Source organism: Plasmodium sp. gorilla clade G2 (assembly GCF_900097015.1).
Source record: "Plasmodium sp. gorilla clade G2 genome assembly, chromosome: 13".
NCBI classification, from domain to species: Eukaryota; Apicomplexa; class Aconoidasida; order Haemosporida; family Plasmodiidae; genus Plasmodium; species Plasmodium adleri (nom. inval.).
The window spans coordinates 1,706,055-1,732,505 of record NC_041705.1 but is presented as its reverse complement, the minus strand read 5'-3'; the positions used below and the strand labels follow the sequence as shown (position 1 = coordinate 1,732,505).

Sequence of the window (26,451 nt, the reverse complement as noted above, 5' to 3'; positions counted from 1 at the left end):
TCTATAATTATAAGAAATACATATAATATGATACATGTATTTTTATAAAATTTTTGAAAAAATTAAAATTACAAAAAAAAGGAAATATAAAAAAAAAAAAACAAGAAAACAAAAACAAAAAAAAAATAAAAAAAAAAATAAAAAGGAATAAAAAAAAAAAAAAAAAAATAATAAAAAGTGCAAAAGCTAAAAAAATGTATTATTATAAAAACATATCATTGTTTATCAATTTTCAGTTTTATTCCATAATATAATTATTACTACATTTTAAAATTGCCATAAGGCTATTATATAACATTTTTAATAATAATTATATATACATAATATATAAGATGATATAAAGATTTTGTAATATAATTCATTAATTTAATATATATAATACAAAAATATGTACAACACTTTCCATAAAAAAAATAATATATAAAAAAATACATATACATATGGTATATAAATATATATATATATATAATATATATTCATACATATAAACAAACATATATTTCATAAAATAAATACATAAAAAAAAATATATAAATAAAAAAACAATTATAAATTTATTAAAAAATAATAACATTAATATTTATATTATAAAAAATATATATTTATATATATATATGTATGTATAAAATTTAAGTGATACATATTTTTTCAAATTTCATAAATTATTTCTATTAAATGGAAAGATATAAAAAAAAAAAAAAAAAAAAAAAATTATTTTATTTATTCAATAAAAGGATTATTTACTTAATATGTTTATATATTATTTATATACATTGTTATACAAAATACTTATAACAACTAATGCTGAATTACATACACAGAAAAAAAAAAAAAAAAAAAAAAAAAAAAAAAGTATTTATTCTCTGCAAAAAGGTAAATATATGTGTGTATTATTATAAATGTATATATTTTTTATATTTTATTTCCTTATAAATATACACATAAGGGAACCAGGAAAATATTTCTGAATATATTTATATTTAGAAAAAGAAAAAAAAAAAGTAAATAAAATAAACTTACGTTGATATTTTAACCAACACTTCAAGATAAATTGAATAATTTAAAAAAAAGAGAATTTTTTTTTTTTTTTTTTCATATATATTATTATGCATGTTCATGAATTATTCAATATTTTTATTTTTTTGTTATTTACAAAAAGGTGGCAAAAAATTATATCTTTTGTAAAAAAATAAAAAGTTCAAAGTTATTACTTTAATTCAATTTAGAAATACATAAAAAAACAAAACATAATATATCTTAATATTACTATTATATCTATATAAAATGTTATCGTATTAGATATATTATTCATATTCTTAAAAAATTTTGTTATATGTTTATTACATCTTCTTCTTTTTTTTTTTTTTAAATACAAGAAAAATACATAATATATAAAATATATAAATAAGATTAATATAATAATAAATTAAATTTTTGTATCTTAAGTGATAAGAAATGATAAAGAAATAGGATACTCTTATAGAATTCCTTTGCCACCTTACTTATATGGAATATAAAATTTTCAACATAAATAAAAGTCTTTCTATATATATATATATAATAAACATACATACATATATGTATGTATGTATGTATGCAGGTTTATTTATATAATATTATTTGTCGTATATTCCATTCATTTAAAATTTCAAGCTCTAATTATCAATCATAAAAAGTACAATTGTATATAAACATGTATTTTTTTAAAATAGATTTAATATTTTTAAAGGTTGTTATATCACACTGTCTTTTTATTAATAAAATATATTAATAATAATTATAATAAATAAATTTTTAATTTTATTATTTAAAAACATTTAAAATAGTATAATATTTTATATTTATTCTTTTACACATACGCATAAATGTTATAAATATATATATGGTAATTTAAAAAAATATAAAATAAAATATACATTATATATATATAAAAAAATTAATAATAATAATAATAAAATATGTATGTATTCCTCTTTGTATAATATATATAATATATATATAATAATACATAAACAAATAATAAAAATGTATACATGTATAATTATATTAAATATATAATTCATATATATTATTCAAACTCTATGAAAAATAAATACATGAATTTCACCATACAAAAATATAAAAATATATTATATATATATCAATCTATATAAAAAAATACATATAAATAAAAATATATAAAATTAAAAACATTACAATTATTTCATTAAAGAATACAGATCATTAATTTCTTTTTTCATATCTTCTATTATTCCACATGGATGTTTCATAATAGTTTCTTCGATATGATCTAAAGCGATCTCCACCACGTCCTCTTCTATCTGTACAACAAAAAAAAAAAAAAAAATAATAATAAAAAATAAAATAAAATAAAATATCATATTATAAATAAAAAAAAAATATATAGTACAACATAATATATAATATAATTTATATATTTATTTACATATATATATATTTTTTTTTTCAATAACTTACATCTTCTTCTATAAGATTTTTCCTTTAATATTTGTTCTGGGGTCATAACATTTACTTCTTTTTCGTCTAATGGTTTTTGATAACCTATTTCATTTTTGTCAATTTTATCATCATTTTTTGATAAAATAATTTTCATACATGGGACAGTAGTAATAAATTCAACGGTTCTATTATTTGCTTCTTTATTTTTATTGTTTTCCTCTTCTTCTTCTTCTTCTTCTTCCTCCTCGTCTTCTTCATCTCCAGACTTTTTGTCTTCATTTTTTGCGTTCTTTTTCAAGCCACTATTATCCTCTCTACAATTTTGGCAAAATAAAATAAAATTAAATGGAATATATTATCAGTCATTTTAAAAAAGGGATATAAATTCAATAATTTATGTTACGCATATATAGGTCAAAATATATACATATATATATATATATATATATATATATATATGTGCATTTATGTTGGTATTAATTTTATTTTATTATTATTATTATTATTTTATTTTTTTTTATACAAACCTTTTAATTACATGCTCCTTTTCGTAAAGCTTGGTAAATTGGTGTAAGCCCTTGGCTCTCCTTTTTACCATTTCAGCTACATTAACAACAGAACTTATAGCTTTTCCTACTCCTGATAAAATAATTTCATCATAGGTCTCAAATAATACAATAGCTTTATAGACATAATCTAATGCATCACTCTTGTAACTAATTCTAATCTCGTTTTCTAATTTTGTATCACTCTTTGTGCTACCCGGCATTTTGAAATATAAATATAATTAATAAAAAAAAAAAAAAAAATTTGAATAGTATAATATATAAGTAAAAGATATATAAAAAAAAAAAAAAAAAGAATTATTATAAGAAATAATTAATATATGGAAGAAAAAATAATAATAATATAAAATTTATCAAAAATATAATATTATATATAATTTGTAATATTTTATTTTAAAAAATAGATACATATATAATTTATATATATTTATTAAAATATTATACTTTCATTAGAATGAAAAAAAAAAAACAAAAACAAAAACAAATATATAATCTCTGTTTCTAAAACAAAAAATATATATATATATATATATAATATTTATAAGTATTTTGAAAAATAAATTGTAAAATATATAAAATATAAAAAATTTGACAATATTTAAAAATATATATATTTTTTTTCTTTTAAAAAATAACTATGAATATTTTTAAAATAATTAATAATATATATAATAATAATTATTATATATAAATAAAAATATAACAATAAAATATATATTTATATGTGATAATATAAATAATACAATAGATATATATATTTTTTTATTTTAAATATAAAAAACAAAAAATAAATATTTTTAAAATAAAACAAATATTTTATTATATAAATATAAATATAAATATAGTATATAAAATAATACAAGATCTATTATTTCTTTTTATACAATATATATTTTATGTATTATAGAATAAATGTATTTTTATATATATTATTAATAAAAATAAAAAAATGAAAAAGAATAAATATAAAAGATATATATATAATATATATATGTATATTATTATTATATATAATATGTAATAAACTTTTTTAAAAATTATTTTGTGAATTGATTTAATATTATTTTTCATATTACATTTTATATATTCATAATATAATTATATATATATATATTACAAAAAATATTATTTTATATTTTTATATTAAAGATAATATTATTATATTCTTTTTTGATTTATATATTATATTATGTATAAATAAAATATATATTTAATGTATGTAAAATATGATATATATGTTATATATATATATTAATAAAACAAAATGTTAATATTATTAAAATTTGTAGAAATAATATACTCTTTTCTTTTCATTATAAATTTTATAAACAACGTGTGATAAATTATATATTATATATATGGTATAATCTTATTTTTTATATGTTTAATATATTATAAATATAATAGTATAAGGTGAACTATATTTTTTTTTAATAATAAAAGTTTATACCTAAATAACAAAACATCATACAAATGAAAAGGATATATATATGTATGTATGTATTTTCTATTTTTTTATAAATTAAAAAATATATTCTAAGAAAAGAATTCCATTTTTTAGAGTTGATATTTTATGGAAGAGGAATGTGAAAAAAAATTAGATATTTACAATATATAAATATAATATATATATATATATAATAATATTAATCGTTTTTTTTTTTTTTTTTTTGTTTTTTGTATTTTCTTTAAAAAAATTAAATTATCTATAATTATATTTTCAAAAAAACAGTTCATAAATCCCCTTTCGTTTTTCTTTTTCTCACATTTTTATTTTTCACAAGACTTTTTTTTTATATTTTACATTATAATATTATAGAAATATAAATATTTAAAATTTATATAAAGTACAAATATAAAATAAAAATAAAATAATAAAATTTCTTATTTCACAACTATATATTTTTTTTCCCCCTTTTTTGTTCTAATTTTATTTTATTTTGTTTCATCCTAAACCAAAATGGTTAGAAAAGTATTCAAGGTATATTTTTTTTACTCAAATGATTATTTCATATATATATAAAAAATAATTTATATATAACAACATTTTTATTTCATTAGAAAATATATATATATATAATATAATATAATAAAGTTATAAAATTCTAATTTTTATTTTTTATATTTTTTATCTTTCATAAAATGCATTATTCTATAAATTTTATAAAATTATATTTTCAATGATACATTAAAAAAGAAAAAAAAAAAAAAAAAGTATAATTCAATATGTATAACATTCTATAATAAAAAAAAATTAATATGGAATTATTTATTTTTTTTTTTGTGAATTTTATTAATATATTATTTAAATACATTAGAAATTTATTTATTATAATATAAGGTTTACAAATTTTAAATTAATAAACCTTCTTACTTATTATGTGTACTATAATATTCATTTTATTATTTTTATTTTGTTATCATATTTTTCATTCATAAAAAGTATTCATTTATATCTCCTACAATTTAAATGTTTCTTATTCTAAAAGGGTATGTTTAAATTTTATCTGATAAAAAAAAATAAGAATGAATAAATAAATAAATATATATATATGAATATTCCATTTATAAATTTTAAAGAGAATTTTATTTAATTGTTATTGCATTGTTAATAAATCATATGATTATGATTAATATAGAAATGCGCAACAATTTAATATTCTATCATATTTAATTTTAATGAATAAATATAATATATATATATATTAAGGTGTTAAATATACAGACGAATAAAAAAAAACAACAATAAATTAAAACCATATATAATGTATTTATATTTTTATAATATTAATATAACATAGTCTCCTAAAATGTATATTTATATATATGAAAATCATTTCCTTATATTATATTAATATTGATTTATAAAAAATAATCAACAGATATTTTTGTTCAGTTTATATATAAATAATAATATGCATAAATAGGAAAAATATATATTATTTTTTATAAAATAATGAATTCTATATTAAATCATTTCGAGAAACATCCTTCTACAATTTTGTAATATATATATATATATATATATATATAAACAACTTATAAAGAGAATAAAAAAATATATAATTTTATTAATTATTTTTATTATTCCTATTTAAAAGTGTTATTAAAAAAATGGAAGAAAAATTATATGAAAAACATTTTTTTGATAAGTACATAAAGATGGACATACCTGATAATTATTTGGATGCATCAAGATTTAGAATAATTCCTGATAATCAAGAAGTATATGTTCATAAACATGATAATAGATGTTTTATAATTGAAGTATTATGTTATGAAGTTATGGATGATAATGATAAAAGTAAGTATTATTTTAATGATTTAGCTAAAGAAAACGGAAGTATAGAAAATATGATAATTGTAAATAATAATTCTTTATCACATGTACAAAGAAATTATAATTTAATTGTAGGGAAACAAAAAATTAAAAAACAAAATGAAAATAATTATGAAAATGTTTTCTTATATATAGGTATATTTCCATATAAAGAATATAATGCTGATATATTAATAACATGGAATGTACCAAAAGATAATTTTAATATACATCCAGAATTAGATATATTTAACAATATGTTAAAATCATTTAGGATTCTTGATTATCAATTATTTGTTTAAAAAATAAAATCATTATTTAAACTATTCACCGGACAAAAAAAAAAAAAATATATATATAATGTAAACAATAAATGTATACATAACACTTCAAATAACTACATATTTGATTTTTTCTTTCTTTTTTTTTTTTTTTTTTCCTGTGATTGTCTTGTAAAAGGACAATCCTATTAAAATTGTTTTTTCTTCAAAAATTTTTGCTTAATTTAAATAGAATTGCAACTTTTTTTTATTTTTATAAGAACCTGCATATAATATGGTTGTGTATCTACATAAATGAATAAATATATATATATATATATATATATATATATTTATTTATTTATATTTATATATTTTTTCTCCTTTTTAATTTATATATATTTAATTTTTTCGTTGTTATTTTATCATTATTGTGTTTTTTTTTTTTTTTTTTTTTTTTTCGTCATTTTTTAAACAATTCAAATATTTAAAAGATGTAAATAAGAAATTCGGCAAAAAAAAAATAAAAATGGCACAAATGCATATAAGCATAAATGCATATAATAAATATAAACATATATATATATATATATACAGCTCTCCTATTTCCTATAAATATATATATATATTATATATATATATATATATATATATATATAATATTACACACATATATTTATTTTTTATTATGTGCGTATATAATATCTCCTTATATTTATACAAAAATAAAATAACATTTAAAAAAATAACGATGAAAAAAAAAAAAAAAAAAAAAAAAAAAAAAAAATATATGTATATATATATATATTTTTAAATATATACATATATATACATATAGTTTATACATAAACATATAAATTATAAATAAGAAAACATTTAATATAATTTACACTATAAAGATTATAATATTTTATTTTATAACTGATTTAATATATATATATATTTGATAAGTATTATACCCAAAAATATGGTTTGTATTGTCTGATTAATATAAAAATTCAGATATGTTCAAATTAGGGTCAAAAGAAAAAAAAAAAAAAAAAAAAAAAAAAAAAAAAAAAACATTATATTTTATTTTTTATTTTTTTTTTTTTTTTTTTTGTTGGAAATCTAAAATAATGATGCTGCTTTTTCTTGTTCTTTTACTAACATTTCATAAAACTGATATATTATTGTTACTGCTAATAATATACCTGTACCACTTCCTAAAGCTCCAAGAAAATCAGCAAGAATTGTTAGAGCTCCAATACACATTCCACCAAAAGCAGCAGCAGTTGGAATGTATCTATTAAATACACGTGTTAAAGATGTTGGTGTATCTCTAAATCCTCTCATTCCAATTTGTTGATCTCTTAATTGTTTTGCTACATCCTTAGCTGAACTTCCTGATACTTCAATCCAAGTTTTTGAAAAGAAAGCACATGCAACTAATACAAATGATATATATACCAATGTATGGAATGGATCATTAGTTATATCTGCAAAAGAATTAGGTGGTGATATATAATATGCTAAACCTCCAATAGGTATAGATGTTCCACTAGATTCTACTTCTTGCCATTGTCCTAATAAATTGACTAAGATACTATTCTTAAATCTTTTATATAAAATTTGAGAAAAGAAATATAAGTTAGATACCAAAGCTGTTTGTAATATGATTGGTATATTACTAGTATAAAACAATTTAATAGGATAAGTTCCTTGTTGTCCTCTTACACTTTGATATTTAACAGATAAATCAACTCTAAATCCTTGTAAATAAATAACAATCAAGAATACTAATACGGTAGCTAACAAATTAGTAACATTAGGTGCATGTGTTCTATAAAAAGCTTTTTTCAATGCAGATATTTTGTTCGATTCTGTAAACAAACAATAAATTAATGATATTATAGCACCTTCAAATTCTATTCCTTTATCTGTATTTATTGTTGTTGGACTAAAAGACTTCCACATAATGGTTTCACATATATTCGTTGCTATAAATAATGATATACCTGAACCTAAACCATATCCTTTCTGTAATAATTCATCTAATAATATAACAACAACACCAGCAAAAAATAACTGAAGTATAATTATTATAGCATGACCTGTACCTATCTCAGATATATTTCCATAAATTCCACTTATTACATATGCTATAGCTTCACCTAATGTAATCAATAATCCTAATAACTTCTGTGCTCCTTGAAATAATGTACGATCTTCTTTTAAACTCTGATCAACATCTATAATCTTAGAACCTGCCAATAATTGCATAACCATACCACTAGTAACAATAGGAGATATACCTAATTCCATTAATGTACCTCGGTTAGAAGCTAATATAACTCTCATCCAATAAAAAGGATCACTAGATTTACTTGTGACGATACCATACAATGGTATTTGACAACATATCAAAAAAACAAACAAAGAAACAGCAGTCCATAATAATTTCTCTTTAAATGGTAACTTTCTATCAGGAGACTGAACCTCTGGCAATAAAAACATAACAGGCTTGATCAAATTCAAAAATCTCACTATAAAATTTAAATAAATAAATAAATAAATAAATAAATATTATATATATATTTTATATATTATATATTATATGATATCTTGCTCATACATTTTGTTTCTTATTTTTTTTTTCAAAATGCCTTACCCATTTTTTCTTAAATAAATAAATATAATTTATGTTACTTTATATATTTTTCTTTTCTTTTTTTTTTTTTTTGTAGCTATTTATATAAGCCTGAATAAAAATATAAATATATATATATATAATAACATTATTAAAAATACATATATATATAATGATATATATATATTTTTTTTTTCATAATTATGTGTATTACTCTTTTGACACTCTTGTCCTTTCTCTATATATAAGTATATATATATGATATATATATATATATATTTTTTTTTTTATCTTTTTTTGCTATTTTAAGAATATATGTTAACACATTTATTTATTCTTATAAGGGACTATATTATATATATATATAAATATATGTAAATATATACTTAATATAAATGTATATAATAAGCACTTACTATTAGAAAGAATATAAAAAAAAAAAAGAAAGAAAGTTTATTTATATATATATTTAATATATATATATATTTTTATTTTTATGACATATTTCTTTTTTATATATATAACGCATACGCTTGTATGCTGTTAAACATATATAAGATATTATATATTAATAATATTATTGAAATATAAAAAAAAAAAAAAAAGAACAAATAAAAAAATAATATTACATAATAAGATATAATTACGTAATAAATAAATCATATATAAATAATACAATATACCAAACAACAAAAAAAAAAAAAAATAAAATAAAATAATAAAATTAAATAAAATAAAATAAAATAAAAAAAAAGAGGCTAAAAAAAAAAAAAAATTGTATGGTTTTTAAAATATATATTATAATACAAATATATATGTATAATTTTTTTTTTTTTTTTTTTTTGGAAATTAATTATATGTAAAATTATTGAGTTTAAAAATAAAATATTATAATATAATATATATATATATATAATTATTAATATATATATAATAATTATATGCCAATTACATATATGATTATTATATTATATGTTATCTTATTATATACAATCTTATTTTATTATTATATATAAATATAATATATATATTATATATATTATATATAATATATATATAAATTAAAAAAAAAAATTTAATTACAATTATTATATATTTTATATAATAATCATATATGTATTATATATATATATATATAATATATTACATACCTTTAGTTGGAATTTACCTGAACAACTGTGCATTATATATATATATATTATATATATAATGAATATTACATATGTAATATCATAACACTAAACTTTTTTAAATAAAATAAAACTTCGACTTTTGAAATAAAGTTTACGTATCATTATTGTGTTACTATTTAAATAAATATATATATTTATTATTATATATATAAGGTTTAGAATATGATAAAAATATTAAGAAACATATAATAATATTATATTTATTATATACTTTTTAAATGACACTCAAGAAAAGGTATTAATTAATATATTAAATATATATTTTTTATTGTACAAAATTAATATATATATAATAAATATATTAATAATATAATTTTTTAATATTTTATTATTTACTTTTTGTACTTAAACAACAGATTTGTTACTATCCTTAATGTACATTAAAATATATAATTATATATTTATATATTATATTAAATATATATTTGGGTTTTTTTTTTTTTTTTTTATTTTATTACGTTTTTCAAAATTTTATTTTTCACATAATATGTAATAATATAAAATATTAAATTATATTTTATAAGTTTATTTATAATAATATTATATATAAATATATATATATATAATATATTTATATGTCAATATAGTTACAAAAAAAATATATTATATTAAAAATATATATATAATATTTTCTTTTTTAATGAATAAATAAAATACCTAATTTGTTTTATCAATTATGTGAGAATAAGTTAATAAGAACAATATGTATATATATATATATATATATTTATATATTTATATATATTCTTTTTCAAAATTTTTTGTTCCTTTTAAAATTATTACTTATTTTTTTTATTTTTTTAATAATATATATAAGATTAATATAATAATACCATATATATATTCAGAATATATGTATGTATATAATAAAGCCTTATATTTAACAACTTGGTTGTCAAACAAAATATATACACATATAGATACTTATATTATTAGAAAACATTTATAAAAAAAAAAAAAAATAAATAACCTGTCTCTTAAATTTTCCTTCCTTTTTGTCATTCAATAAATTAAATTTTTTTTTGAAATAATATAAGTTCGTAAAGCAAATAAATGATATATTCATAGGTAATTATTTTTATTAATATAAAAACGTTACACTTTTCTTTCTCATATTTTATGATAGTTCCTTTTTTAATATAAAAATGAAATAAATAAATAAATAAATAAATAAATATTTTTTGTGTATATTAAATACAATGTGCTTTATATCTTAAATGATTATAAATAAATAAATATTTATTTTTCTTGTTATCCTCAATATTATTATACAACAACAATAAGCTATGGTAAAAAGAACAACACGAAAGGAAATAATATATATATATATATATATATTTTTTTTTATTTTTAAAAATATTATAATATATAGTAATGTACATATGTGTACATTTTTATTTTTTTCTATATTTATATAAATAATGTAAATAATCGAAACAAAGGGCATGCGAACATATACCTATATATACCCCATTATTTTAATATAAAATTAATAATATTTTAAATACTGTTAATTTAAAAAAATTGGTAATTGTGTTGTCCATTCAAATAAGTAAATACATATGTCCTTCTATTCTTTGCATCATTATAATATAGCTGCTTATATTTTAGTAACTATACAATGTAACATAAAGTACATATTATTGTATTTTTATCAATATATATTTTTTTCTTTTTTATTTGACCTTTTAACACTACATATAGTGTAAAAATATATGCATGTGTGCATATTTATTCTTCAATTTTTTTTTTTTTTTTAAATATATGCAATATTATTACAACATTGGGGATACTTATAAATAAATAAAAATATAAAATATATATATATATATATATATATATATATATTTATATTTCTTATTTTATAATTTTATTCTTTACAAAATATAAAATATTTATTTACACTACAATTTTTATTATATATATATATATATATATATATATATATATGTGTATTATAACAAAAGAGCAAAAAAAATAAAGATCTTCAAGAATATATTTATTATGAGTTTAATTTCAGACAATATGAAGGAAGAAAAAGAAGAAGGAGATGAAAAAAAGGAAAGTTTTCAAAATAGACAAAGTGGGATTGAAACAAGTGCATATAAAACAAATGATGAAAACAACAACAATATGGATGATATCAGAAAAGATAATAATATATTAAATGATATAAATGAAAATATAAAAAGAGACGAATTATGTAGTTATAATAATAAAGAAGTTATAACTATGGTACATCATGATTGTATTATAAAGGAGTATAAATCATCAAAAAATGATTTATTGGTAGATGATAAAAATAGTACTGTTAAAAATGTGATTACACCTGAAATACAAAATGAACAAATGATAGATAAAGACATGCTCAATAATATAAAAATGTATAGCAAAAAGTTTGAAGAAAAAAGGAAAAAAGATATACTCAATTGTTATAATGAACATAATAATAATAATGTTACAAATAAAAAAGACAATTTTTCATATTTAGATAATAACAAAAAAGTACTCAAAGAAAAATTAAAACCTGATATACGTGATATATTTTATAAATCTCAAGAAAAAGAAATCTTTGAATATATCCCAGATAGTAGTAATTATTATGTATGCCATAATGAACCCAAAGAATTATATAAAGATATAGTCAATCTCAACAAAAATATTTTGGACAATATAAATATTAATATATATTCATCACCATTAGATACTTATTTATCAAATATGATGACAGAGTACACTGAGAAAGAACATGAAAATATATTAAAAGAAGAAAATTCAAATATTATACTTAATGATGAAGAAAAGAAAAATAAACATAAACATGAAGATATACAAATGAAAGAATTAATAGACCTTAGTACATATAATGAACCAAAACATTCTTATGAATTTTATAAAAATAAAATTTTAAAAATTTATGATAATGGAGTGCAAGTTGAAATTAACCCAGATAAATTAAAATATAATAATTCTATTTATTATGAATATAATGAAGGAATGAAAAGTTTTCTAGAAGATCCTCTATGTTATTTACAAAAATTAAAATGTGAAGTAGATGATATATTATCATATATAGTACAAATAGGAAATATTCACAGTACAAATGGAACGCTAAACAATGAAGCTAACAACAACAAAAACGAAGATAATATTAATAATAATAATAATAATAATATTAATAATAATATATTAAATGATGAAGAAATTAAAGAAAATGATAAACTCATAAAACATATATTACATAATAGGGAACCACAAGAAGTACTTGTAGAATTGTTATCATTAAAAAAATATATAACAAATATATTAAATGATGAAAAATTAAAAACCTATTTTCAACATGAATATAACAACAAAGAAATATATCAAGAAGGAAATGAAAAGAACGATAAATATTATAAGAATCATATAAACGATCAAGTGAATATAAACACTGATGATATTGATATACATACACTATTTGAGAGCCTACAAAATTGTGACGACTTATTTTCTAATAATACAAATATAAAACCTTGTAATGAAAATCAAAATGATAATATAAAAAGCGTACAAAATTTTGATATATATACAATAAAAAATAAAAAAGAAGAAAGACATATTCATGTTACAGATCTTTTAAATATGGAAAAAAAAATTACACGAATTGAAAACGTTCTAGGTATTGATAAAATGTCCATGTTACCTTATGATGATCTTAATCATGCAATTCTAGATCTATACAATAAATTATCATTATTAGATAATAATAAATTAGAAAATGTCAAAAAAAAGGTACAAAATCTTCAATCGGAATTTCTAAATTTAAAAAAATATAAAAAGGATCTATTAAATGTATCTAAAGAAAGAGGAAATTATGAAGAAACTATAGATGAACTTTTTAAAATTCTAGATATATGGAAAAAAACACATCATATCATACCAAATGTATTATCAAGATTATATCAACTTAAAAAGATACACGATAATGCTGATTCATTTTCTTCCAGAATTAAAGGTAAAATGATATAATATTTATATGTATTAATATTTTATATGTGAACAATACATAGAATTACATGTCTATATCAACACACAATAATGTTTTTATTTATACACATTTAAGTACTATTAATTATATCTTTTTATTATATATATTTTCGATTATATTAGATTTGGAGAATGAACAAATAAAGTTTTGCGACACATTAAATAAAGCCGAATCAAATATCAAATTAATTCATTATAAAATGGATGAAAGTATAGAATTGTTGAAAAATACATTAAGCAAAACGGAATGTCAAAACAGTCCCAACAATGAATAAAATAAATTAATATATATATATAATATATTATTAAATTTTTTATTAATTTAATTGTTTTTTTTTTTTTTTTTTTTTTTTTTTTTTGTTTTCCATTTTGGAATTAAAAAAATGTTGATAAAAGGATTATTTTTTCACTGTTTATTATTTTATATTATGTAAAGGTATATCTGAATGTATACATATAAATATTATATTATTTTATAATTACACGACAAGAAAAAAATTTAATTGGTTTAAACTTTATTTTTTTACTTTGGTTTATTTATTTTTATTTTGTTTATATAAATATATTAACATATTTTTTTCTAATCATTTTGAGGTATAAAATGTAAATATTTATATGTTAACTATTGTATGAAACATATTATTCATAAAAAAATAAAATCAAATAAAATGAAAAAAATCTTATAAATAAGTAAATAAATATAAATATAAATAAATAAATATATATTAATATATTAATTGTTCTTTTTTTGTTTTTTTATATTTTCCTTTTAATATGGAAGAACTCATAAGACAAATATATTCGCTAGAACAAAAAAAAAAATATAATAATAAAATAAAATAATTAAAAAGAATAAAATAAAATGAAATATATAAGCACATATATAATGTTGCCATTATATATACTAAATAAAATTGTTCTTAATACACGTAATATGATATAAAATATATATTTTTTATTTTATTTTATTTTATTTTTGTTTTTTTTTTTTTTTTTCCATTTGGATGATTTTAATTGTTTTTTTTTTTTTTTAGTTTTATATATTTTAAATTGTATTGTTATAAATACACATAATATAAATTGAAATATATGTATATTTATATACATTAATATATATATATATATATATATATATATATGTTTAGATGTTTTGTTAATAGTTAATTTTATTGATATTTTGAATACATAATGGAAGATATATTAGATAACATTGAGATAAAGAAGTCTTTACAAAAACAAATAAATGAAGTTATGGATGAAAATGAAAAACAATATAATGAGATGAAAGAATACATAGAAAATGAAAAAAGTAAAATAAAATAAAATGAAATAAAATAAAATAACATAAATGTGTATGCATATATATATATTTAATATGTGTGTATATAACAGTATATTCTTATAGTTCATACATTAGATACATCATTTTGTATACATATGTCTTTACTTCTTTTTCCTTTTTTAAAAGAGCAAATAGAAATTATGAAGAATAAAACGAAAGAAAAAAAGATATCAATAAATCGATTAAATCATGGTATGTAAGGAAATTAATGTAGCGAACATATATATATATATATATATATATATATATATGTATTTATGTATATAATAAAACTTAAAAAATATTCCACACATTATTTTATATATATATATTTATTTATTTAATGATATATTTAGAAATTGAGGCTAACACTGTATTAGTCACAGAATTGAAGGAAAGTGTAATGGTAAGATATGAAAAAAAAAAAAAATATATATATATTTATTTCAATAAACATATTCATACATATATTATATTTACATCTAGGAGGAGGAAAAAAAATTAGAAGAATATCCCAAATTAATTTCTGAGATTAATAATAAATTAAATTTGATATTAAAAAATTTCGATTCGTCTAAATCGGGTAGATACAACATATATATATATATATATATTTATATGTATTTATTTATATATTTATATATTTGTTTGTTTAATTTTTTTTTTTTTTTTTTCAGAATATAATACGGTTAAATTACATAAGGATTATATTCAAGGCGAATGGAAAAAAAAACTAGAAACCTTATATAAGCTTTTAGGGTTTGAAATAATATTAGAAGGTGAGGATTCATAAATTAAATGCATACATATATATATATATATATATATATATATATTTATTTATTTAATAATTTATTTATTATTTAAATATTCAGATGATAAAATCGTTATAGAGTTTTCAAATATTCAAGATTCGGAACCACAAAAAAAATATCGAGCAACTCTTGTTTTGAAAAATGGAATATATGAAGGTAACTAATATATAAAACTTTTCTCCTTTTTTAATATGACATATATATTTATACATACATACATATATATATATATATATATTTAAATTTTTATATAGTCATTGAAACGAACCCACGTATAAATAAATTTGAAGACTTTGTCGACAGTTTAAATAAAGGATTACCCTTCACTACTTTTTGTTGTCTACTAAGACGATCATTTAAAGAATTAAAATAAATATAATTTGTTTAATATATATATATATTTATTTATTTATTCAATTTTTTCTACTTTCATTTATAAATTTTAATTTTTCTTTTTTATCAATTTATTAAAAAAATAACCGACTTTGTAATAATACTTGTCAAATATATATATATTATATATATTTTTTTAAAAAAAATTTTTTTTTTTTTTTATAATTTTAAATATATTCAAATGGTAAAAATGTGTTAAATTGTTTTTATTATTATATATATATAAAAAAAAAATAATAAAATAAAATAATAAAATAAAATAAATTCATAATTATGATCAGAATTTGAATTAGGATAAAAAAAAAAATAATAATATAATTAAAAATAAGATAGAATTATATATGAACTGATATTATATCATATCCACTTAGAATATATATATATATATATATATATTTAAGTATTAATTCTTTTCTTTTTTTTTAATTAACATATAATAAGGTAAATATATATATATATATATATATATATTATATTTTCCTTTTTTTTTTTTTTTTTTTTTTTTTTTTTATAAATTGGTTGGGTGCATATAATTCGGAGTTTCATTAAATGAGCTTGTTATATGTAATCCATAAGAGGGTGACATAAATGAATGTATATAATTCGAATCCTCATAAGTTACAAAAAGATGATTTGGTGTATCTACAAATTTATAGATAGAATCAAATATTAAGTGTTCATAAAAATTATTATTTGCATTATAATCATTCTGAAATTTTCTATTTTTTGTTAAATCATCATAATAATGAAACAAAGATTTAAATTGTCTTTTATTACACCATCTCCAGATATTTAAATATGATGTTGGAAGATTATAAGATTGTTTTTTATTTTTATCTTTTGTAATATTATAAATAAATGATTCATCAGACAAAATTTTATTTTTAACAAATAATGACGTATCATTTATTTGTACCATATTATTATATTTATTTTTAAGTTGAATATTATTATTTTTTATATTTCCAACATTACAAGGTGGACATAATATTATATTATCATGATATGCGCTATATTTTTTATTCATACAATAATATTTAGAATTATAATTAGATTTCATATTAAATAAATATTTTAACTTTTCATTTTCTTTTGTATACATTGTTTCAATTATAATATTGTCGTTATATAAACATGTAGATGGATATTTATATCTTAAATCAAATACAAACATTGAATTATTTGAATTTAATGATGTTAACGTTATGCCAGTTAAATCTATATCACAAAAATAATTCGCACTATTATAATATTTTTTGGAGTTCTCATAATCTATTAAATTATAATTAACATAACATATATAATTCCCTAACCTTCTGTCATCAATTAATATATTTTTTTTACTTAAAACTATATTTGTATTATCATCATAATAACACATTTTTTGAAAATCATCACTGATACTTTTAGAACTCTCAATACATTCTTTTTCTATATCTATTCGTTGACATATTGTTTTGTTTAAACCAATGGTGCACTTATTTCTTCCGTTCTGTATGATACTTTTTATCACATACTCTTCTTTTTTTTTTAGGTCCACATTTATTTCATTTAAGGGTTGATCTTCTTTGTCTGAAATGTATAATGTAAAGAGAATAAATAATATGTGCGTTTGGAAATAAATGAAAACATAAAAGAATAATAAGACAACATAAATATATCAATATGTAGAAAAAAAAAAAAAAAAAAAAAAAAAAAAAAAAAAAAAAAATTATATATATATATATGTATAAATTTATATTTACATATTTTATTACCTTCAAGGGATACATGATACAAAGAATTCATGTCTACCATTAAGAATTTATCTTCACCGAGACATATTCCATCCTTTAGAGTCAAATCCTTTTTATCATTAGCATACAATTTTGTTTTGTATAAAGGTGTCGGAAGAACTGAATCAATATTATTAATTTTCCACATATTAACATATCCTTCTTTATCTAATGTTATGAATGATGAGAATGATGGATATAAATGGCTATATCTATTTTCAATTATTTTTATAACACCACCACTATAATAATCAGTACTATCATTATTATTATTATTATTATTATTATTATTGTTATTATCAGTATCAATTTGTAAATTATTCTCATTTATATTATTACTTTGTAATTTTTCTTTTTTATGACAAAAATATGCTTCATGTATATAATTACTTTTAATATTCCATCTCCTTTGTATATATTTCTTCAATTTCACTTTAAATTCAAAGGAACATACTTTATTAGCATAAGGAGATATATTATCAAAAGAGATATTATTATGTTTTCTATTATATTTAAATTTTTGTTGTAATATACAGAATTGTACCTTTTCTCTATTATATTTACTTAAATATAATCTTATATACTCATAAACACTAAATAGATATCTCATATTAATTATATTATTCGTAAAAAATACTTCTGATATATCTGAACATTTTATTAAATCATAATTTGTATTCTTCCTTATATTACCATTAATATTTTTATTACACAGTTGATCATTTTTATTATCACCATTTTCTTTTTCTTCTTCATTTTTATCATTCATTTTATCAAGTAGACTCTCACTAAATACTTTATTTTTTGAACTTATTAATTCAGGTGATAAAATGGTATTGAATTTATTTTCATCGCTAAATAATTCTTCCTTTTGTTCATAAAAACTACTTCGATCTCTCCTTTGGGTATTTATATTCTTTAAAATATTAAACTGATATTCTTTATTTTTCCTCATAAATTTAATAATATCTGATATCTTTTGTTTATACGGATTTATATGTACGTTAATACAAAAGGTGTGGTTAAAAATATTATAGGATGATTTACATAATGGCATTAATTTAAAAAGCTCGTTAAAGTTTAAATATTCACTTAATAAAAGAAAATATAAAAAATTATTCATTATACAAATTAATGGATTTTTCATATTGTTATTTAAATCAGATATACTAGCTAATTTTCTTTTTCTTATATTTTTAGACATAACTGAATTTAATGAAGCATACATGCGAAAACTTATTTTATTCCAATTAATAAAATAATTTGTATAATTATATTTATTATATGGAACCGTAAAATATATAAAAGAATTCTTATCAAATAATGATTCCATAATATAATTAGTTCTATATCCTTCATTCATAGAATAATATATGTTGTCCTCATCGGATAAGCAATTTAACGAGCTCGAATTGTCATCCTTATGATATTTGGAATTCTTTTTATTATTCTTACTTGTATTATTATTGTTGTTATTGATGTTGTAGTTGTGATTGTTAAAGTGTTCTTCATTGTTATCATCATCATTATCGTCGTCATCGTCATCATCTTCATCATCATCGTCATCATCTTCATCATCATCTTCATCTTCATCTTCGTCATCATCGTCATCATCATCTTCATCATCGTCATCCTCATTATCATCATCCTCCTCCTCTTCTTCCTCTGATGTTATTAAAACATCCTGCTTTATGTCATACCTTTTGTTTACATCCCCTCTCTCTATATTTCCTAATTCTCTTTTATTAATTAAATTATTTGAAAAAGATTTATTATCTTCATTTGGAAAATAAGGTGGCTTATTAAAATCGTTCACCTTATTATTAGCATCCAAACTAAAATCGTCTTTTTTTTTCACATTCTTATCTAGTTGTATATCTTCCATTTTTATGTCTCACGTAGTAATAAATAAAAATAAAATATAAATATAATAAAAATAAAATATAAATAAAATAAAAATAAAATAAAATAAAAATAAAATATATAATGAAATATAAATTCTACGTATATATATATATATATTATATTTACACAATAATGTTATATAATTTATAACAATATTGAAGGGAATAAAAAAAAAAAAAAAAAAAAAGAATGAAAGGAAGGAAGGAAAAGAAATGTAAAATATAAATATATTATATTTCTTCAAATTAAAGGAGTATTACATTTGGAAATAATACGTCAAAATTGTAGATAAACAAAGGAATACATATATATAAAATATATATATATATATAATATTTTTATTATATAATATCTTCTGTTATCTAAATATATACATATATGTATATATTAATTTTTTATTAGCCAACATATTTATACACTTAATATATAAAATAAAAAAAATAATTTCAATATATATATGTATATTTATTTATTTATTAGGGAAAAAAAAAAAAAAAAAAAAAACAATAACGTACATACCACAATTATATATTTACATAATTTTCTAATATATAATAAATTATATACATGATGTTGATAATGTTTTGAAACATTATAAAAAAAAAAATAATAATAATAATATAATATTAGTTTTATACCATATCATTATTGAATAATACATGATATAATAATAATCATTCTTTTATTCATGAATATAAATTATCATAAATTAAAAATAAAATTATATAGAAGAATATTTATACGTCATAATCCAAATAAAAAAAAAATGGGCACATATTATATAATATATATAATAATTTATAATATATTTTTATTTTATTAATTTATTTTTATATATTATTATTATTTTTATGAAATAATATATTTTAAAATAATGGAAATGGCGCATATAAAATAAATAAAGAATAAAATATATATAAATATATACATATAAATATATATAATAAAATATATGTTATATGTAGTATTATGACCTTTTATTTTTCATTTATTATAATATTAATATATAACATATAATAATATATATATGCGTATCATAATATATTCATTGAACACATTCATTCGAAATATAAAAAAAAAAAATATATTAAGAAAAAGAATAAAAATAATATATATGTATATAATATATATTATAATTAAAAAAAAAAACGTAAAAAAATAAATAATAAATAAAATAAAAAAGAGAAGGACAATTTTAAAAGTCCTCCAATTTATAAGGTACTATATCTTTTTTTCTTTTTTTTTTTTGAAGTCATACAGTACACCAAATAAATAAAATTTTATGTTTTATTTATTCTCCTGCAAATTAAAATGATAAATATGTTTTATATGAGAAAAAAGGATAATATATATATCAAAAAATAAATAAATAAATAAATATATATATATATATATAATGAAATAATAATATTATTAATGTACAAATATATATATATATATATATATATATATTTTAATTTTTAAATTTAATATATGTCATATTATTAAAAAAAATAAAATCATATATGTGAAATGAAAATTGTTACTTTGATATAATATAATCTTTTATATTTTATTACCATCTTTATTTTTATCGCACATGTAAAAATATAATAAAATAGGAGATATAAGAAAATAGGTACATTTAAATATGTTGAAATATATTGCATATGACTTTTATAAAAACTGCCTATTTCAATGATAATATAAAAAAAAAAAAAAAAAAAAAAAAAAAAATGGGGAACGTATAGATCAAAGTATTATTTATTAAAATATATTATATATATATATATATATATAATATTTTGAGGTTTTATTAAATGCTACACAAAAAAAAAGTATTTCATATTATATAAAAAATGTTATTGGAAAATAACATATAGTTATGTTTTTATAAAATGTTCAATAATATATTATCACTGGTGATAAATATTTTATATTTATTTATGATTGTCCCAATGTTTCTTGTATTTATAATTAAATCAATTATAAAATGATAAATAAATGAAAATATATATATATATATATATATATATATATATATATATATAATAAATAGATAAATATATGCGAATATTTGTTTATTTATTATTTTTAGAAATTACTAAATCTTTATATTAAATTAATTATTATATTAACACATTTTTCATATCAACCTATTTACATATATATATAATATTTTTTCTTAATTGATATAATGGGAAAGCATATACGAATTTTAAAAAATCCGTACCTCCAGTTTATGTCGAAGAGAGGTATCCAAAACAAGGCAGCTTTTAATATATGCGGTAAAATTAATGTAGAGAACCCAATTGTAGAGTTAGATGGAGATGAAATGACTAGAATAATTTGGAAAGATATAAAAGATAAATTAATTTTGCCATACGTTAACTTAAAGATAAAATATTTCGATTTATCTATTGAAAATCGAGATAAGACTAATGATCAAGTTACCTTGGAAGCTGCTGAAGAAATAAAAAAAACATCAGTAGGTATAAAATGTGCAACCATAACACCTGATGCTGCAAGAGTTAAAGAATTTAATTTAAAAGAGATGTGGAAAAGCCCTAACGGTACTATAAGAAATATATTAGATGGTACTGTTTTTAGAACACCTATACTTATTAAAAATATACCTAAACTAGTACCTAATTGGAAGAAACCAATTGTTATAGGAAGACATGCATATGCTGATCAATATAAACAAAAATCTTTAAAAATTGAAAAAAGTGGAAAATTTGAAATTGTATTTACTCCCGATGATAATTCACAAGTACTCAGAGAAACTGTTTTCCATTTTAAATCTCCTGGTGTATGTTTAGGTATGTATAATACAGAAGAATCTATACGAAATTTTGCACTATCTTGTTTTCAATATGCTTTAGATCTTAAGATGCCAGTTTATATGAGTACTAAAAGTACTATACTAAAAATATATGATGGTTTATTTAAAGATATTTTTGATGAAATTTATGAAAAAAAATTTAAAAAATCTTTTGAACAACATAATTTATGGTATGAACATAAGCTCATTGATGATATGGTTGCTCAAGTATTAAAATCCGAGGGTGGATTTTTATGGGCATGTAAAAATTATGATGGTGATATACAGTCTGATGCTGTTGCTCAAGGATATGGTAGCTTAGGATTAATGTCTTCTGTATTATTATGTCCTGATGGTGTTACTTGTGTTTCAGAAGCTGCTCATGGTACTGTCACAAGACATTATAGAGCTTATCAAAAGGGAGAAAAGACATCAACAAATCCTATTGCCTCTATTTTTGCATGGACCAAAGGATTAGAACATAGAGCAAAATTAGATAAAAATGATAATTTAAAACAATTTTGTTATGCTTTAGAAAAGGCATGTATAGAAACTGTAGAAGATGGATTGATGTCTAAAGATCTTGCAGGCTGTATTAAAGGTATTAAAAATGTTACTGATAAAGATTATATCTTTACTGAAGATTTAATTAATGCTATTAATGAAAAACTAAAATTAAAGCTACTTCTAAATCAATCCAAAAATGATCCACAAGCTACTTCATGTAAATTGAAAAACGATAACTGGAGTTATTATGCCCCCCAAGAACATTCAACATAAGAAAAAAAAAAAAAAAAATTTTATTTTTTGTTTAAACAAAACATATATATATATATATATATGCTAAATGCTTAAATGTTTCAATTTTTATTATATTTAAGTTTTATATTATATTTTTTTTCTTATTATGGCTACATATTTCCATCATTATAAAAAAATATATGACTACAACTGTTATAATATAATAAAACTAATATAAAACATAAATATAAATATATATATATATATATATATATATATTAACAATGACCACAATTTATGTATAAATCATAATATATTTATTTTTAAAGAAAACTACTGTATTGAGGTCAAAGTAATATATCTATAATTATATACTTATATATAAATAAGTATTATAATCATCATATTAAAATATATACTATTGTAAAAAAAAAAAAAAAAAAAAGAAGTAAAATATATATATTTATATACATATGTGTATTTTTGTTCATATGCTATTTATAGATGAAGTTTATATTTTTATTATATATACTTATATTTGATATATTTATTAATATATTATTATATCATATATATTTTAATCTATTTTGTAAAAAGGGAAAAAAATATTTATATCAATACTGTATTATCCTTAACATAGTTGCTAAATTGGGGCAATACAATTTTTCCATTTTCATCCTTTGGAAAATTTTCCATTTGATAATACACTTGTTCGTTTTTTTGTGGTTGAACTTTCATATATTCTATATTGTTATTATTTGTTGTTGGCTCTAACCAGTTATCTACTACATCCCACATTTTTGAGAAGACGTTACGGTTATCATCAAAGCCTTCGAAAAAGGAAATACAATCTTTGTGTTTTTTTTCTAATAATATATTTCCATATTTGGCTCTACAAACCTCACAATGTATATCAATGTCTTCAAGAGGAGGCATAGATGAATCATAATAAATTTCTTTTGTATTTAAGTCGCTTTTTAATTTGTGAAAAGCTAATTTTAATACCTTATATATATATCTTAAAATAAGTTTTATATAATTTATGATTCTCTTAGAAATTGCATCACATTTGGCTTCTACCATTTGGGGAATAGTGTAATTTAGATGGTAAGGATTCTAGAAAAAATAAATAAATAAATAAATAAATATATATATATATATATATATATATATATATATATATATATTAATGTGCAATAAAGTGGCTTATATGTTCATACCTTATTGAAAGGGGTTACACGATTCATTATGTTACATACATTATTATTGCGATTGGATTCCTGTACACATAGAGGAATACGTAAATGAGAATTATTGTTATTCAATATTTGTTGACTCAAAGGATAATTTAATTCATCAAAAGAATAAGCATAAGACATGGTATTTGCCTTATCAGGTGAGTATATATTATTATATTGGACACTATTACTTGTAGGCATAGAATAATTATAATCACCTATATTACTTCCATGAACTGAAGAATTAGGTAATGCTCCATAAGGACTAAATTCTTTGTAACAAGAACCATTTAATGAAATTGACTTCTTATTAGCCTCTTTACGTTTTCTATCAACCCTACGTATAAATACTTTTGGAGTTTGTGGTTTACATATAAAGGAATTTCCATTACATCCATATCTTATTGAATAATTACTATTACTACCATATTCATGAGGGTCTATATTTGAATATGTATAGTACTCCTTTACATTAGGTTGAGTAATAGAAAAACTTTCAGAAGAATAACCATCAACACCAAATGGTCTAGTTGCACTTTCAGCATGTGTTTCGCTAGTTTCATCAAATGTTTTCTCTATTTTCTCCATTTTTTCCATAATATCAACAAATTAAAGAAATTATATAAAGGTATTTTTGTAAATATATACGAATTTTTTAAAACTAATTTTTTTTTTTTTTTCTGTCTCGAATATAATTTAAATCTCCTCTGTACACATAGAAATAATATATTAATGAAATATATATAAAAAAAAGTATAAATTCTTTTATATGTAGATGTCTTGTTACGAAAATATAAAAATTTTTAAATATTTACATAAAAAAAAATATATTGATCTGATACAATGTATAAATATATATATATATAATATGTTCATAAATAGAAAAAAATTTACTACTAGATATGTCTTTGTTTTAATAGAAGAATATAATACTATAAAAAATGAATAATATGCTTTTTTAATTTTATGTTTTTATTAAATTTTTTTTTTCTTTTTTTTTTTTG

At 17.5% G+C, this 26,451-nt stretch overlaps 8 protein-coding genes across 8 annotated transcripts; 4 read left to right on the top strand and 4 right to left on the bottom strand.

The window, feature by feature from the left end:
- Window positions 1-2,223: 2,223 nt before the first annotated feature.
- PADL01_1345400 (DNA/RNA-binding protein Alba 2) lies at window positions 2,224-3,229 on the bottom strand (the record flags this gene model as incomplete). Its single annotated transcript, XM_028684012.1, has 3 exons — window positions 2,224-2,321; window positions 2,479-2,774; window positions 2,988-3,229. The coding sequence occupies 3 exons, from the start codon at window positions 3,227-3,229 to the stop codon at window positions 2,224-2,226; spliced, it is 636 nt and encodes a 211-aa protein (XP_028540132.1).
- Window positions 3,230-6,140: 2,911 nt separating this feature from the next.
- PADL01_1345300 (nuclear import protein MOG1, putative) lies at window positions 6,141-6,647 on the top strand (the record flags this gene model as incomplete). The annotated part of the gene is made up of 1 exon (XM_028684011.1): window positions 6,141-6,647. The coding sequence occupies one exon, from the start codon at window positions 6,141-6,143 to the stop codon at window positions 6,645-6,647; it is 507 nt and encodes a 168-aa protein (XP_028540131.1).
- A 1,068-nt stretch (window positions 6,648-7,715) lies between these two features.
- On the bottom strand, window positions 7,716-9,259 carry PADL01_1345200 (protein transport protein SEC61 subunit alpha; the record flags this gene model as incomplete). Its single annotated transcript, XM_028684010.1, has 2 exons — window positions 7,716-9,130; window positions 9,256-9,259. 2 exons carry the CDS (start codon window positions 9,257-9,259, stop codon window positions 7,716-7,718), a joined length of 1,419 nt encoding a protein of 472 aa, XP_028540130.1.
- Window positions 9,260-12,452: 3,193 nt separating this feature from the next.
- On the top strand, window positions 12,453-14,731 carry PADL01_1345100 (dynactin subunit 2, putative; the record flags this gene model as incomplete). Its single annotated transcript, XM_028684009.1, has 2 exons — window positions 12,453-14,424; window positions 14,580-14,731. The coding sequence occupies 2 exons, from the start codon at window positions 12,453-12,455 to the stop codon at window positions 14,729-14,731; spliced, it is 2,124 nt and encodes a 707-aa protein (XP_028540129.1).
- A 913-nt stretch (window positions 14,732-15,644) lies between these two features.
- On the top strand, window positions 15,645-16,965 carry PADL01_1345000 (kinetochore protein SPC25, putative; the record flags this gene model as incomplete). Its single annotated transcript, XM_028684008.1, has 7 exons — window positions 15,645-15,765; window positions 15,925-15,990; window positions 16,134-16,183; window positions 16,264-16,360; window positions 16,455-16,556; window positions 16,653-16,748; window positions 16,847-16,965. The coding sequence occupies 7 exons, from the start codon at window positions 15,645-15,647 to the stop codon at window positions 16,963-16,965; spliced, it is 651 nt and encodes a 216-aa protein (XP_028540128.1).
- A 528-nt stretch (window positions 16,966-17,493) lies between these two features.
- PADL01_1344900 (conserved Plasmodium protein, unknown function) lies at window positions 17,494-20,645 on the bottom strand (the record flags this gene model as incomplete). Its single annotated transcript, XM_028684007.1, has 2 exons — window positions 17,494-18,557; window positions 18,743-20,645. 2 exons carry the CDS (start codon window positions 20,643-20,645, stop codon window positions 17,494-17,496), a joined length of 2,967 nt encoding a protein of 988 aa, XP_028540127.1.
- Window positions 20,646-22,841: 2,196 nt separating this feature from the next.
- On the top strand, window positions 22,842-24,248 carry PADL01_1344800 (isocitrate dehydrogenase (NADP), mitochondrial precursor; the record flags this gene model as incomplete). The annotated part of the gene is made up of 1 exon (XM_028684006.1): window positions 22,842-24,248. One exon carries the CDS (start codon window positions 22,842-22,844, stop codon window positions 24,246-24,248), a length of 1,407 nt encoding a protein of 468 aa, XP_028540126.1.
- A 570-nt stretch (window positions 24,249-24,818) lies between these two features.
- On the bottom strand, window positions 24,819-26,035 carry PADL01_1344700 (inner membrane complex protein; the record flags this gene model as incomplete). Its single annotated transcript, XM_028684005.1, has 2 exons — window positions 24,819-25,325; window positions 25,430-26,035. The coding sequence occupies 2 exons, from the start codon at window positions 26,033-26,035 to the stop codon at window positions 24,819-24,821; spliced, it is 1,113 nt and encodes a 370-aa protein (XP_028540125.1).
- Window positions 26,036-26,451: the final 416 nt, after the last annotated feature.